The 15,613-nt window shown below is 39.5% G+C and overlaps 1 protein-coding gene across 1 annotated transcript in view; it reads left to right on the forward strand.

Moving 5' to 3' along the window:
- The window catches only part of LOC117379552 (synapsin-3-like), a 181,484-nt gene extending 166,089 nt beyond the window's left edge, over positions 1-15,395 (forward strand). The window contains 4 exon segments of the mRNA XM_055225586.1: positions 5,899-6,030; positions 13,052-13,070; positions 13,685-13,841; positions 15,272-15,395. Of these exon segments, the coding sequence (XP_055081561.1) occupies positions 5,899-6,030; positions 13,052-13,070; positions 13,685-13,841; positions 15,272-15,395 (432 nt within the window).
- The last annotated feature ends 218 nt before the right edge of the window (positions 15,396-15,613 follow it).

Consider the following 15,613-nt stretch of genomic DNA (forward strand, 5'->3'; position numbering starts at 1 on the left):
TACAGTACGACTTATAGTAGTATGACTTATACTACAGTACGACTTATACTAGTACGACTTATACTACAGTACGACTTATAGTAGTATGACTTATACTAGTACGACTTATACTACAGTACGACTTATACTAGTACGACTTATACTCCAGTGCGACTTATACTAGTACGACTTATACTAGTACGACTTATACTCCAGTGCGACTTATACTAGTACGACTTATACTACAGTACGACTTATAGTAGTATGACTTATACTAGTACGACTTATACTACAGTACGACTTATAGTAGTATGACTTATACTAGTACGACTTATACTAGTACGAGTTATACTAGTACGACTTATACTAGTACGACTTATACTAGTACGACTTATACTCCAGTGCGACTTATACTAGTACGACTTATACTCCAGTGCGACTTATACTAGTACGACTTATACTACAGTACAACTTATACTAGTACGACTTATACTAGTAGCTCAAAATGCTCCGTTTCACCTTGTGATGTCATCAAGTGGTAGTTTTCCCGTTAGCATCCACCTTTTATCTTTATTTCAGCAGAGATTTACAATTCCAGGGAATGAAATCAACCAAATGATTCTAGAAATGAAAGTGTGTGGAGTTTAAAAACACAGCGTCGCACTTCCTGTATCACCACATGATGACATCACAATGTGGAACAGAGCATTTTCTGTTTGAAGCAAAACACAACTCCAGGTCTGTTTGTGATGAGGAAACAATATTATAACATAGATCTGAAAATAGTGTAATAAATAAGCACAAAAATCATAAAATTGTGCTCGGAATAAGAACCAAACATCTTGCCAAACGACACAACGACGTAAGATAAGATTGAACCAGCCACCGTTAGCTTAGCGAGCGAATTAAACATTTCAGAGCCTGAAACGTGACAGGAAGAAGCTGCGGTTCGTTCGCAGTGGGGATCGTTTTTGTTTCCAGACAGAAGCTGCTCCTCCCTAATGAAAAGCCGAGCGCGTCTTATTAACACAACACGGCCATTAGCGCAAAACGTTACCAGATTTGGACAACTCCATAGCACAACATGTAAAAAACAACACAAGCTAGCCTGATACGTTAACACAGTATTTACACAACACCCGGCCAAGAATGAGGACGTTTTATCAAATAGGGTTGTGTAATCGTTATTTATTTCACGTAACAAAACAATATCTCCGGCCTGATGTCATGATCCGTGTCAGGGATGAAGAGCAGAAGCCATTTTGTGATTCTTCGGGTTCAAAGGTTCAAAGGTCAAAGTGCCGTTAAAGTAGCTGAAAAAGTGACATCGTAATGACAGGAGTAAAAACGTAACCCTTTTGCGACGGCGCTTTGTTTTAAAGGTGAGACTAAGCTAAACTTTTCCATTGGAGGGTCTGCCACCTGCCTGTTTCCATGGAGATGACACCGCTTCACCACTTCACTTCCATAATATTCCACAGTATGGCTTTTAAACATAACTGTCTTGCATTTGTTCATTCAATTCTGGTTGTTTTTAGGACTAAAATGTGCTCAAGGATGACAGGGGCTCAGTTGGTAGAGCGTTTGGTCATTGATCAGAAGGTTGCCGGTTCGAATCCCACTTTTGACGTTAACGTTATTGGTTCAGAGGTCAAACTCTCTGACCCACAGGTTGGCGGGGCGGATTTAAGGGTCCTGACAGGTTTCTGTTTGAAGGACGGGTCAGATGAGAGAGAATGAGTTTTTTGTTTTTTTTTTATCTGAATCATGGAGACATTATTTTATTTTTTTATTTTTTTATTGTGATATTAGAGACAATACAAACAATAAAAGACATGAGACATTTTGACTTTAGGGGAGAGGAGGTGCATCCAGGTTTGAAGAGAGTGACGAGACAGTGAGAATGTGCGTGTGTGTGTCTGTGTGTGTCTGTGTGTGTGTGTTTGCATGTGTATGTGTACGGCCATATGTGTGTGTGCGGGGGTGTACCTGTGTGTGTATATATGTGTGTGTGTACCTGTGTGTGTACATATGTGTGTACCTGTGTGTGAAAATGCGTGTGCGTGTGTGTGTGTGTGTGTGCAGGTTCATAAGAGAGAAAAAGAAAAATAAAGAAACAAGAGTCAAAGGGCGGAACATTTTGAAAGAAGAGAAATATAAACGCTTTAGTGATGTTCCAATTTAAAAAAAATTTATTACAAAAAAAAAGTTTAGTTCAATTTAAAACAATAAAACACCTTGAAAAAACACTCAGCCCTCCACAGATCTGACATGTCACTTGGCTCGGCGCCGTCACCTGCTGCATTATAACACTCCAGGCACAAATCTGTATTAACAAACAGGTGACACTCTCTCTCTAACAAAAAAGTGACATAGTGCACCTTTAAGTACCCCGTCCACACAGAGCCCGGCGTGTCCTGACTCTGCTCTGGACGTCTCTGTGTCCTCATAAATCAGCAGGGAGGATCTGTGAGCTGCCACTGGCTCTGTTTGAAGTCAGGTCTGGTGTAGGGCTGCTGTCCCATGTGTGGATGACTCAACCAGCCAAAACCGAGCACCACACCCCACAGAAGGAAGCCTGTTCTGGGACAAAACCACGGGTACATCCAGAACACGCTACCAGACTCAAACATCCAGCGGGGAAGGAAAAAAAACCGCAATAAGACAAATAGACTGGGCTGTAAAATGGAGTTTGGACAGTTTGGACAGTTTGGCACGTTGTTCTCGGGCCCAGGACGTGTGTGATTTATGATCGTTTGAGTTATTCCCACACAAAATACAAGACTGATTAACTGTCAGTGTTGGAAAGTCAAATACATAAACGTAAATGAATGCATAACAACAGAAATCAAGCTGTTTGTAATTATATCGAATGTTCTTTCACTGTAATCTAATGCAGCTCGGTGTGAAAGTATCCAAAATATTCAGAACACAGTACTCTGATTGGCCCGTGTAAAGAAAAACGCTACGAAATACATTTTACTTTCAGTATTTTGTAGCTAAACACATTTATATTTAACTTTATTATGCCAAATCAAATGGTATGAGCTGTTATCATTGTAATGGTGCTCCCTAAAAGCCAGGGCCGGTTCAGACTATAAGCAGAATGGGCAGCTGCTTAGGGCCCCGAGGACAACAGGGGGCCCCAAGAGAACATACATTTAGATTGAAAATAATAGAATATATCAAGTTTTATTGGACATACGGCTTGTGTGTTTACAGCAGCTTAAATATCCCTCTAAAACAATTACATTTGTTTTATATCTATAGTAGTAAAATATCTGCTGCTCTACGTTTGTTTTTGAGTCGGGCAGAGGTGAGGGCAGCTCTGTGTTTACACCGGAGCAAGGACCCGACATAATGTAAATGTAACCCCACTGTCACCAACTGGAACACATTAAAATCCACCAGAAATGAAGAAAAAACGTCTAGAATTTCAAAAATCTGGCCCTCCTTATATGTTTGTGTTCTGTTCTTGTGACTATAGTTCAGTCGTTGTGACGTTCTGGATGTTTTCAGTCTGATGTTGTTCAGATAAACACAAAAACAACTGGACAAAGTGATGAGAGCAGAGTCAGAATGTGTCAAATGTGAATCACCAACAGCTGAGCCAGGAGGGGCCCCCAGAGACACATTCAAATGCTTAGGGGCCCCCTGAAAGCTGGTGCCGGCCCTGCTCAAACCTGTATTAGATTGGTTCAAGCATGTTTGAGGTTCATGTTTTCACCGACGCCTATGTCCGAGGTGGGTTAAGTGTCTTGCCCAAGGATCTCACCGTCAAATGATCTTTACGTCGAGAGCGGGATTTGAACCGCCAACCTTCAGATCACCGGACACACGCTCTAACAACTGGTTTACTGTCTTTACAATTTACAAAACAAAATAAAAACAAAATGATGAAAATTAATTCAAATTTAAAGTTCAAACTATAGGTGAAACTGCTGATGTAATCTCTGTGGACGTTTCCTCGCCGAGTGTCAGCGGCGTTTCCGACAACCGGACCCTGGGAACGCTCCTGAAGTCCGACTCTGAGTGCATCCGGTCATAAAGAGTTTACAGACAGTGAAGTGCCTCGGTCTCACAGCAGTGGGAACGTGCTCCGCTCTGAGAAACTCCACTTTGGACCGGTCTCCCTGCACTTTTGTGGATATGCAACGCTGCCATCTTGTGGACGCTTGTGAGATCGTCCTTCAGCCTTTTTCTTTGCACTTTTATTCAGGAGCGTCAGGGGAAATTTACAGTTTTGTAGCGTCTTTTAACAGAAACAGATTGGAATTCCAACTGTGAGTATCATAGCAACCGAAGAGCCAATCAGGAGCGAGGCTGCGGAAGGTAACGCCCCTTCACGCTTAGCAACGCTGTCAATCAAACCTGTTGCTAACGCTGAGAGCGACCTCGGGGGAAGAAGGCGTCTGATTTGTCTGTTTTTAATGTTCAGATCTTGATTTACAGACACAATAGTGAAATAAAAAAAAACAGGATCATGTAGAGGGTTAATACGAACATTTAAGACCAAAATGAAGAGTCTGACAGCAGCAGGTACAGAGAGAGGGGACACAGAATAAAAAAAAAAAGAAAAATAAACTCAAAATAACAATATAAACAATAAAATAAATAATAATAAAAAAACAACTCAAAATAACAAAAAAAAAACAAAAAAACAAAATAAAAAAAAACGCAAAATAATAAAAAAAACAAAACAAAAACCCCTCAAAATAATAAAATAAAAAAACAAAACAAAAAAAACCCTTAAAAATAAACTCAAAAATGAACGCTAGGATCATGTAGAGGGTTAATACGAACATTTAAGACCAAAATGAGTCTGAGCAGCAGCAGGTACAGAGAGAGGGATGATAGTTTTTCAATAGAAAGTGAATTGGAGCCAGAGTCGATGGAGCCGGAAGCGCGACCCTGATCACTTCCTATTTGGACGATCAAAACATACATTTAAAACCGATCTGTTACTTCTGTTACGACAAATGCTTAAAATGCTTAAAACTTTCAAAAATCATGGATATACAGCCTCATTTTCAGCCACGTTTGGTCTTAAACACATTTGAATAGTGACATAGACAATATTATCTTTCTTTAATTATTAGTTTAAATTACAGAAAAGAGAAAAAAAAATTATTTAAATAAATCAGGACTGTCCAAACTACGGCCCAGGGGCCAAAAGTGGCCCTCAGACAAATTTCTACTGGCCCTCATGCCTCCTCCTAAACTGGCCCAATTGATCAGGAAGTATTTGTACCGCAAATTGAACAGATTCTACCTTTTATAACCTGAATAACATCATCTTACATTGTGACACAGACCTAAAAATAATCTTCCAAGTTTTATTAAACGCACAACGTCTCCCGTTTGACTCCGTGTATCGACTCTGGTCTGTGGCCCTCAGCTTTAAATATGTTTTAGTATGCGTCCCTCAGTGAAAAAAGTGAAAAAAGTTTGGACACCCCTGAAATAAATCATTTTTCAGACCAAGATTTAGTTTGTTTTCATCTCTGACAGTTTTTTGGACTGCTCACTAGCGCTCTTCCTCACAGTGGTCACGTGATGTTACTGCGACGTGTCCGGTCAGCTGATTTAAACAGGTTTTGGCGCTGTCTTTCTCCCGGCGGAGGCAGGACGACAGCGCCATCTGCAGTCCGTCTTCTTCTGGACAGTTTCCCAGGTGTGTGACAGTAAAAACGCCCCCCACATCCCGGTTTAAAGTAAAGTCGGCACGTTTCCGTAATCCGATTGTCTCCTTAATCCCAATCCCAGTGTTTTTTGCTCCGTCTCCGTCCATAATGCGGTTCTCTCCTTTTACTTGGATACCGTCGGGCTGCAGGTGGCGCTGTCGTTCTGTCTCCAAAGATAAATAAAAGCTTGTATTTTTCTTCTAACTTCATATAACGTCGGTTTCTATGGTTACAGGTGATGGACAGCTCGATGCCTCTGATCGGCGAACACGTGGAGGAAGACAGACAGCTCATCACTGAACTCGTCCTCCACAAGATGGCGCTGACGCTTCTGGGAGTGTCGCTGCCTCAGCCGTCCTCCGTCAAGGTTCAGCGTTTAAATATCTCTCATTTCATCATCGTAACTGCAAAATAATCAGATGCCGGTTCGTAGACGCGCTCGTATTTGTTTAGATATCAGGGAAAAAACTAAAAGTATCACATGAAAAAATCTGCAAAAGTAAAAGTATTAAAGTACATATTTAAAAATGTACTTAAAGAGGAAAGAGTAAAGTATTTCAGGCAAATTTTGAGATCTAACAGAGTCAAATGTGGTGATTTTGATAAAGATTTGAGCAGAATTTTGTTCAACATAAACAATATATTTTTATTTTTATTATATTTTTTTATTTGTAGCTGTTTTAATTTATATATTGTAAATTTCAGACCATAAACTGCTACTTTTTGCCTGACGCTTTAAACCCTGCGGCCTAATTTTTTTATTTTTCCTGGCTAACGTCCACCAGGGGGCACTCTCTAGCTTTAAACATTATGCGTGTCTTATATTAAAATTCAAAAAAGTTCCGTGTTCCGCTTTTCTGTGTAAATATCTCATGTTGCAACGTGAAAACCCGCGGCTTATATTCAAGTGCGGCTTAAATATGGACAAAATTTTCACTTATATTCAGGTTCCGCTCAATAGTCTGAAAATTACAGTATTTTTTTTTTTTTTTTTTTTTTTTTTTTTTTTTGACAATTGACAATTTATTTAAAACATACAAAAACAAACCTGAACAAACAATTTCAATTACATGCTACATTCATTAACCCAAATCTTAAGTCTTTAGGTATGGGATGGGAGAAATGTAGAATCTCCCACCAAAGTGTATAAAGTACAGTACAGAATACAACACTAAATCATTCACAGATGGACAAACAGATTACACAGAAATGCAGAGAGTAAACCTTTGTACAAATGTGCCAAAAGAAATTCAGTATTTGGCAGAGGAAGAGATTTTTTTAGGCATCAAGGCCCCTTTTTTTTTTTTCTTTTTTTCCAAAGTATTTTTTATTAAGCATTCAATTAGAAAAACAATTTTGAAACATCACAATTATTTTCTCTTTTTTCCCCTATAACATCCAAACCCCAGAACAAACCCACCCTGTTGCACCATAAAAAAAATATATATACAAAGAACATACATATGATACTACCCACTAAAGCAGTAGTGCCATTACTCCTGTAAGATGAGTGAGGGATCAATATCTCTAATCTTACTCAAAACAGGTTGCCAAGTACTGAAAAACTTATTGGTGCAGCCTCTTATAGAAAATCTGATTTTCTCTAATGTTAAATGGTGTACAAGGTCGTCAAGCCACAATCTAAAAGTTGGAGGTCGTTTATCCTTCCACTTGAGCAGTATCAATCTTCTAGCCAAGAGTGTAGCAAAAGCTATTATATTTTTATAATTCTTATGAAGGTGAATACATTTTAGTGAGATACCAAATATTGCGATTGTGGCTTCAGGTTCAAAGCTAGGTCCTAATGCTTCAGAAAGAAATTTAAAAATGGACTGCCAAAAGTTTCTCAGCTTTGAACAAAACCAAAACATATGTGACAATGTCCCTGGCTCAGTTTCGCAACGATCACAATTACCATTAAGTTCCGGTTTGATCTTAGCTAGCTTTACTTTGGACCAATGTAGTCTATGGACAACTTTAAATTGTATAACTCTTTGTCTTAAGCAGATTGAAGACTCGTGAATATTATCTAAGACCGATTGCCAAACATCATCAGAGAGTTTTATATCCAGTTCTTCTTCCCATTTCATTTTAACACGAGACAGAGGCTCTACATTATATGAGTTGAGTACGGTGTAGACTTTACCAATGATTCCTTTAGAGTGTGGGTTTAAGTCCAAAATGTTTTCAAGAAGAGAGTCTGGTGGCCTTGAGGGGAAACAGGTAAATGAGGTAGACACAAAGCTGCGAAGTTGAAGATACCTGAAGAAATGAGAATCAGGGATATGGTACTTTGTTTTCAGTCTTTCAAATGAGGCAAAAAGACCTTCAATAAACAGGTTCTTCAATGTCCTTAGACCATTTGTAGCCCATAGTGTAAAAGAGTCATCAATAACAGATGGAGTAAACATGTGGTTTTTCACAGTTGGGGCATATATTGACACATTTTTAAGACCAAAATTTCTCCTAAATTGTGCCCAGATTTTGAATGAATGTTTAACCACTGGATTTAAAGAAAATTTATCTAATGATTGAGATAAAGGTAGCTCTGAACACAGCAGTGAGTGCAAAGAGGCAGTCTGACATGACATTTTCTCAAGGTTCAACCATTTGGAGTCCCTTTTACATACAGACTCTGACCACTGCAACATTGCACGAATATTGGCAGCCCAGTAGTAATATTGGAAGTTAGGTAGTGATAATCCTCCATGGTTTCTATGGTATTGTAAAATATTTTTACGGATACGCGCATTCTTCCCATTCCATATAAATGACGACACCATGTTATCTAAGTTTAAGAAAAAGGTTTTCGTTAGAAAAATAGGAACCGATTGAAAAAGATATAGAAATTTGGGTAAAACATTCATTTTAATAACATTTATCCTGCCCCCCAGGTATAATGGTAATGTATTCCAGCGTTCAAAGTCACGTTTTATGCAATCTAATAATGGAACAAAATTTGCTTTGTATAGGTGCTTGTAGTTATTAGTAATCCATACTCCTAGGTACTTAAATTTATCCTTACTTAGTTTAAATGGCATTGACCTCAGAAGAGACTGTGATGCTATTGAATTTATGGGCATTACTTCACTCTTTTGCATATTCACTTTGTAGCCTGATATTTTCCCAAAGTCATTCAGTAGAGTAAGTAAATTCGGCAGACTTCGCAAAGGTTCCGACACATACAAAAGGGTGTCGTCCGCATATAAAGACACTTTATGTTCAAAATCCCCTCTCTGGATACCTTTAATAGAAGCATCACTCCGTATTGCAATCGCCAAAGGTTCAATGACCAAAGAAAATAACAAAGGGGATAGGGGGCAGCCTTGCCTTGTTCCGCGTCCTAGCTTAAAAAAGGGTGACAGATTATCATTTGTGCGGACAGCAGCAACAGGGGAGAAATATAAAGTGTGTATCCATGAAATAAACTTTAACCCAAAGCCAAATTTTTTAAGCGTATAGAACAAATAATCCCACTCCACCCGATCAAATGCTTTCTCAGCATCAAGTGATAAAACTACTTCTGATGTGTCGGGTGGAGTGGGATGGTGGAGGATATTTAGGAGTCTGCGAATGTTATGGAATGAATAGCGATTTCTAATAAACCCCGTCTGATCATCACAGATAATGGAAGGTAGAATGGTCTCCAAACGACATGCTATAATTTTGGCAAAAATTTTACTATCTACATTTAGTAGAGAAATGGGTCGGTAAGAACCACATTCCAATTTGTTTTTATCTTTTTTGTGAATCAGAGATATAACAGCCTGTCTCATAGTTTCTGGGAGCGAGCCAGAAATTGATGACTCCTCATAGACAGAAAGCAGGATAGGGGCCAGGTCATTAGAAAATGTTTTGAAAAATTCACTTGTAAAGCCGTCTGGTCCCGGTGATTTCCCGCTTTGCATGGATGCAACTGCCTCAAAAAAATCTTCTTTCGAGAAGGGTCTTTCCATTTCTTGAACTGATTCCTCAGCAATAGTAGGCAGACTAAGTTTACTGAAAAAACTGTCAAAAAGTAATTCATTCCCATTGGACTCAGAAGTATATAGTTGTGTGTAGTACTCACTGAACCTACGGTTAATCTCCAAAGGATCTGTTAACCTAGCTCCATGTTCTCCATTAATAGCAAGAATAGCTTGATCAACCTGCTGTTGACGCAATTGGTGGGCTAACATTTTACCTATTTTTTCGCCATGTTCATACATTTTATGTCGACATTTATTTAAAAGGTTTTCAGTTTGCTTTGTTGTCAACAGATTGAATTCAGTGTGGAGAACTATGCGTTGTTTAACCAAATCAGGTGAAGGAGAGTTGGCTAACGCTTCATCTAGCCGCAAAATGTCCCCCTCAATCTTTTTAACCTGCTCATGTTGATCTTTTTTAATTTTGGCACTATAAGATATAATTTGGCCTCTAAGGTAAGCTTTTAGTGATTCCCAGATTAAACCACAGGATATGCCTGGAGTACTATTACGTAATATATATTCATTTATTTCATTTGAAATAAATTTGACAAACTCTCCATCAGAAAGTAATAAAGTATTAAATCTCCATGGTCGGTATCTTTTGCCTAGAGTTGGCATATTTAGGCTCATTAACAACGGTGCATGATCTGAAATAACTATTGCTTTATATTCGCACTTATTAACTAATGGTAGTAACTTGCTGTCAAGAAAAAAATAATCAATTCGTGAGAATGTTTTATGCACTGGCGAATAGAAAGAGTACCCTCTGCGACCAGGATTCTGAAATCTCCAAACATCAGTCATTCCATAGGTTTTGAGAAGCTGGTTAACCACTTGTGTTGACCGAGCTGGTTGGATAGTTTTAGGTGAACTTCGATCCAATGAGGGAGATAACACACAGTTTATATCGCCTCCGAGAATGAGATGATGTGTGTCTATGTTTGGTATACGAGAGAAAATTCCGGTAAAGAAGGCACCATCATCCCAGTTAGGAGCATATATGTTCGCTAGGACAACAGGGGTATTATTTAGTCTGCCCACTACTATAATATATCGCCCAGCTGAATCAGCTTCTACTTTTGTCATGGTAAAAGAAATTGACTTTTTGATGAGAATAGCTGTACCTCTAGATTTAGAATGAAAATTTGAATGAAATAATTGTCCCACCCATCCTCCTCTAAGTTTTGAATGGCCGAATGTATCTAAATGGGTTTCTTGGAGAAATGCGATGTCCACATCTAATTGCTTCAAATGCGTAAGCACCCTTCTACGTTTTACTGGGTGATTTAGGGACTTAACATTCCAGCTAACAAGATTGACCTGGCAAATATCTATTTGGGTATTCGATAAGTGACTAGCCATATGTTTTGAGATAAAATATTATTAAACCATTCAATCTGATAATATAATAGAATTTACAAAAAGAAAATCCCGTCACTGTCACAAAAATATACAAAACAGATAATAACAATTTCACATTAGGTGCAACAGGTGCCCCACCCCAACTGTCACCAACAGGAACATGGTGATAATAAACTAACCCTTTACAACTAAATCCACACATTATGTGTTTGTAAGAGCTCTAGCCTAACAGTTTGCTCTGCACTAAAAGGTGTAAACAAGATGAGGTACAAAATTTAAATTAGAAAAAAAAAAACGTTTCAAAAATTACTAGTTCAGTATTCGACTGGCGTTCAGTTGAATTTGCCATTATATATAATATGCATATAATTATTGTTGACTTACATTGCGTGAAACCAAAAGTGTACGGCAAAGGAGAGAAAGCAAAGGAGCTCCCTCACAGAATGTTATTCCTCACATATGCCATGGCCTCCGCTGCATCCCGAAAGCGCTTTTCGACACCATCATGGGTGATCCGCAGCAGAGCCGGGTGGAGGATCCCGTAGCGCACGTTGTCCCGTCCGCGTAGGAGTTTTCTGACGTCATTAAAGGCCGATCTGGCATGAGCCACACTCGGCGGGTAGTCGGGGAAGATGAGGATGGTGGAACCATTGTGGAGGAGAGGACCAGCATCCCGGGCACGGCGGAGGATGTCGAGACAATCTTGATAGTAGTGTAGTTTGGCTATGATCGCTCTGGGCTTACCCTTTACTCGATTCGACGGCGCGGTGCGGTGGGATCTGTCAATCAGAACATCCTTATCCATTTTCAGTATCTCTCTGAGCAATTTAGATACTGATACTGGTGTACTCGGGGATTCTTCGGCTACATTCAGTATACGAATATTTGATCTGCGCATTCGTCCCTCCATGTCCAAACACTTATCCTGAAGAACCGCCACTTTTTTCTCCAGTTGCTGGACGGAGTCTTGTAATGTTACGATTTGGTCAGAACATCCCGAAAGTCCCTGCTCCATATCAGACACCGTAGATTGGATTGTGTCTAACTGGGAGCGCAGAATCGTAGTGCTGCTAGCTATTTCAGACCTGACTATCTGCATCATCTCCGTTTTAACATCACCAAACTCCTTTGCAATGATCTTTGCAAGCTCACTTTGAAAAAGTGCAGCCATCTCGGTCTTGATAGAGGATAGTATTTCAGTTTTGAGATCCAGCGCGGCTGGCGCGGGTTGGCCACTCCGCTCCGCTGGCTCCGTTAGCTCCTCCGATGGCATGCTAGGTGCGGTGCTAGGTGCGATGTTAGATGCAGCGGAACTCGTGTTGCTAGCAGCGGTAGCAGCGGTCTTGCCCGTATACTTGTATTTGCGCAAATTATTCGCCATTTACACCCGTGGATGGAAGCTCAAATGCTGTATCAGAGTTTTAGAAGGTACACATATGTTAAAGTTACAGTCATACGCCAAATAAAACGGCTTTTTTTGCAAATTCGTGCAGAGCACACTAAACTTCCAACCTACTCCATTGCCTGCTCACTAGCCTACTCCGAAAATTACAGTATTTTTTGGCCCAAATGTTAAAAATAAACCCTCAGCCTTTTCTGCAGGTCTCAAACTATTATAAAAAATACTTTTACTTTTCAGTACAGTTAAAAAATGTAGTAGAGTAGAAAGTACAGATACTGCTCTAAAATGTACTGAAGTAAAAGTAAACTTGCCTTTAAAGATAAAATGTCTGTTCCTGGTCTCAGATTTCCCCCAAAAAATTAGACTTATATATGTTTTTTTCTTCATTATTATGTGTGACTTATACTCCAGAGCAACATATAGTCCAGAAAATACAGTACTTAGGTATAGTACTTCACTACACACACTACATAACCTACTAATTGTGTTGTATTAATGTATTTTATTTAATTTTATTCTCCTATTTTACTGTTTTAGTTTGATTTTAACTTGCTTTTTGTTTGATTTCACTGAAAAGCACTTTGGTCAAACGATTGATTGATTGATTTTCCTGCCAACTCTAACTTTCTTTCTTTCTTTCTTCTTTCTCTCTTCAGACGACGCAGCCACGACGAGGTAAGACCCGCCCCTTTAATGTGGTCATATTAAAGGGGCTGTACCTGATTTTCACTCTTAAAAACATATCAGACAGAATTAGTTCATTTACAAGTGCTTTTTTACAACTTTCAGAGGCCACGATGGTAAAGCTAACAACAACTAGCATGCTAAAGCACACTCCCTGATTATCGGACAAGAAAACACTTTATCTTTTATTATTATTATAATATATTTCTACAGGTAAAGCCGGACGAGAGGGCCGGGTTTTTAAGGTTTTAAGGTTTTTAAGAGCGTCCTGTTCAAATACAGAATAATACAAACAAAAACAAACAAAACACGTAACTGTATTTGTTCATTTCAAACATTAAAAACAGGAGCAGGTTTGATTTTAAATGTTTATCTCCACATTATTAAGGCGCATTAGTGGCACCGATCTGTCCAGTTTTACATTTTCTTCAAATAAACTCCATTTTTTTCCATTTCCGTTGCAGTGCGGACAGTTTTTCGACATAAACAATCATGAAATTCTGTATTAAAAGTTCCCATATCTAAAGCTGCTCACACGATACACTTTTTCTGGGGTAAATTTTGCTCAAATACAAGAGGAGAAAATGTAAATGTGTCTCTTTCAGGAGGACACCGGTCTGCCTCCGCCTCCCCGTCTCAGTCCGCTCAGGGCTCTCCGCAGAGGGCCCGCTCCGCCAACACTTCCCCCAGCCAGGCCTTCCAACCTGGGCCCATCCCGGCAGTGACAGGCCCTGGAGCGCAGAAGCCGTCTCCACACCTCAAGTGCGTCCCACACACTCACCGGCAAAGTCTCAGTGTCGTTTGGTGAAAGGGGAAAGCTGAATTCTCACAGTAGTTTTAGTTTTAACTCTGTGCTTTGCTGCCATCTAGTGTCGTACTGTAAAATTACAACAGATCAATTGTGTATTAAGTGTAATTAAGACATTTTATAGACACTTTTTACTTTTATCATGTAAAAAAAAAATAGTAAAAGAGCCAGTGTTTTCAAATGGATCCAAAAAATTCAGATCCTGTTAAAAAACCAACGTCCCATCACTAGTTTTGGGGGTAAAACAAATTTTGACATGAAAAAGACTCTGATGCAGCTTTTTTAATCAAGATACATCGTTGTGCAGCTTCACACTGCTCATATTAAATGTGTTTGTGTTGTTATATTTAAAAAAAAAAATGTAACAAAGGCATAATTGACATTCACAGTGGACACTTTTTATTTTTATCATGTAAAGAAATAGTAAAAGAGCCAGTGTTTTGATGGATCCAAAAGATTCAGATCCATAAAAGTGGTAAAGTCCCATCACTAGTTTGAGGGGTAAACAAATTTTGACTCTATTACATGAAAAAGAATCTGATGCAGCCCCTTTTTAATCAAGATACATCGTTGTGCAGCTCCATCCTGCTCGTTTTAAATGTATTTTTACTGTTATATTTTAAAAAATGTAACAAAAGCATAGTCCAGAACAAGTGGTTTTACAAAAAAATAAAAAAACACTCAATGAAAAGCCTAACCTCTGGCAAGACAAGTTTATTTGTACAGCACAATTCATACACAAGTTCATTCAAAGTGCTTTACAGAACTTAACCTACTGGAGACAAACACACAGATAAGTCTCTCCAATCTGGTTTTTACATGTTTTTAGACGCTAAAAAGCTGCGGATGTTACAGATTTGATGTGGCTGTTAAAGTTCAAGTCTGAGTCCATTATTACCTCTAGATTTCTGGCCTGATTTGAAGGTTTTAGAGAGAGAAACTGCTGACACTTTCTCTGTTTTTGTGGGACAAAGATGACGACTTCAGTCTTGTCTGAGTTTAGCAGAAGAAAGTTGTTTTGCCTCCACACACTGATCTGTTGGACGCAGTGGCAGAGTGAATCCACTGGTCCATATTCTTATTATTGCTGTGTATTAACTGTCCTAACTGCAGCATGTAGAGACCGAACAACAGGGGTCCTAGGATTGACCCCTGGGGATCCCCACAGGTCAGGGATATTTTATCTGAGACACATTTTCCTTTGATTTTTTACGTGTTTTTTAGGTGGTAAAAAGCTGCAGATGTCATTGATTTGATGTGGCTGTTAAGTTCAAGTCCGAGTTCATTATTACCTGATTTGACTTGATTTATTATCCTGATTTCAAGGTTTTAGAGAGCGAGGCTGGAGGCGACCGCTGACACTTTCTCTTCCTCTTTTCCGCAGTAAGTCCCAATCTTTGACAAACACGCTGTCGGACACTCTGAAGGGAAACCCGACGGACGACGAGGCCAAAGCCGAGACCATCCGCAGCCTGCGCCAGTCCTTCGCCAGCCTGTTCTCCGACTGAACACAGAGCGCCCCCTTACGGATCATATCCCACTCACACAGAGCGCCCCCTACAGACCTGCCTCTTCTCTTCTCCGACTAACTACAGCGCACCCTCGCCTCAGTCTGTTACCCATGTGAACACGGCGCCCCCTACAGCCTCATATCAACCTAACCCTCCAGCAACACAGCGCCCCCTAGAGTCTCATGTCATTTTAATTCTGAACAGAACGCTCTTCA

This window comes from Periophthalmus magnuspinnatus, chromosome 12, assembly GCF_009829125.3.
Source record: "Periophthalmus magnuspinnatus isolate fPerMag1 chromosome 12, fPerMag1.2.pri, whole genome shotgun sequence".
In the NCBI taxonomy this organism is placed as follows: Eukaryota; Metazoa; Chordata; class Actinopteri; order Gobiiformes; family Gobiidae; genus Periophthalmus; species Periophthalmus magnuspinnatus.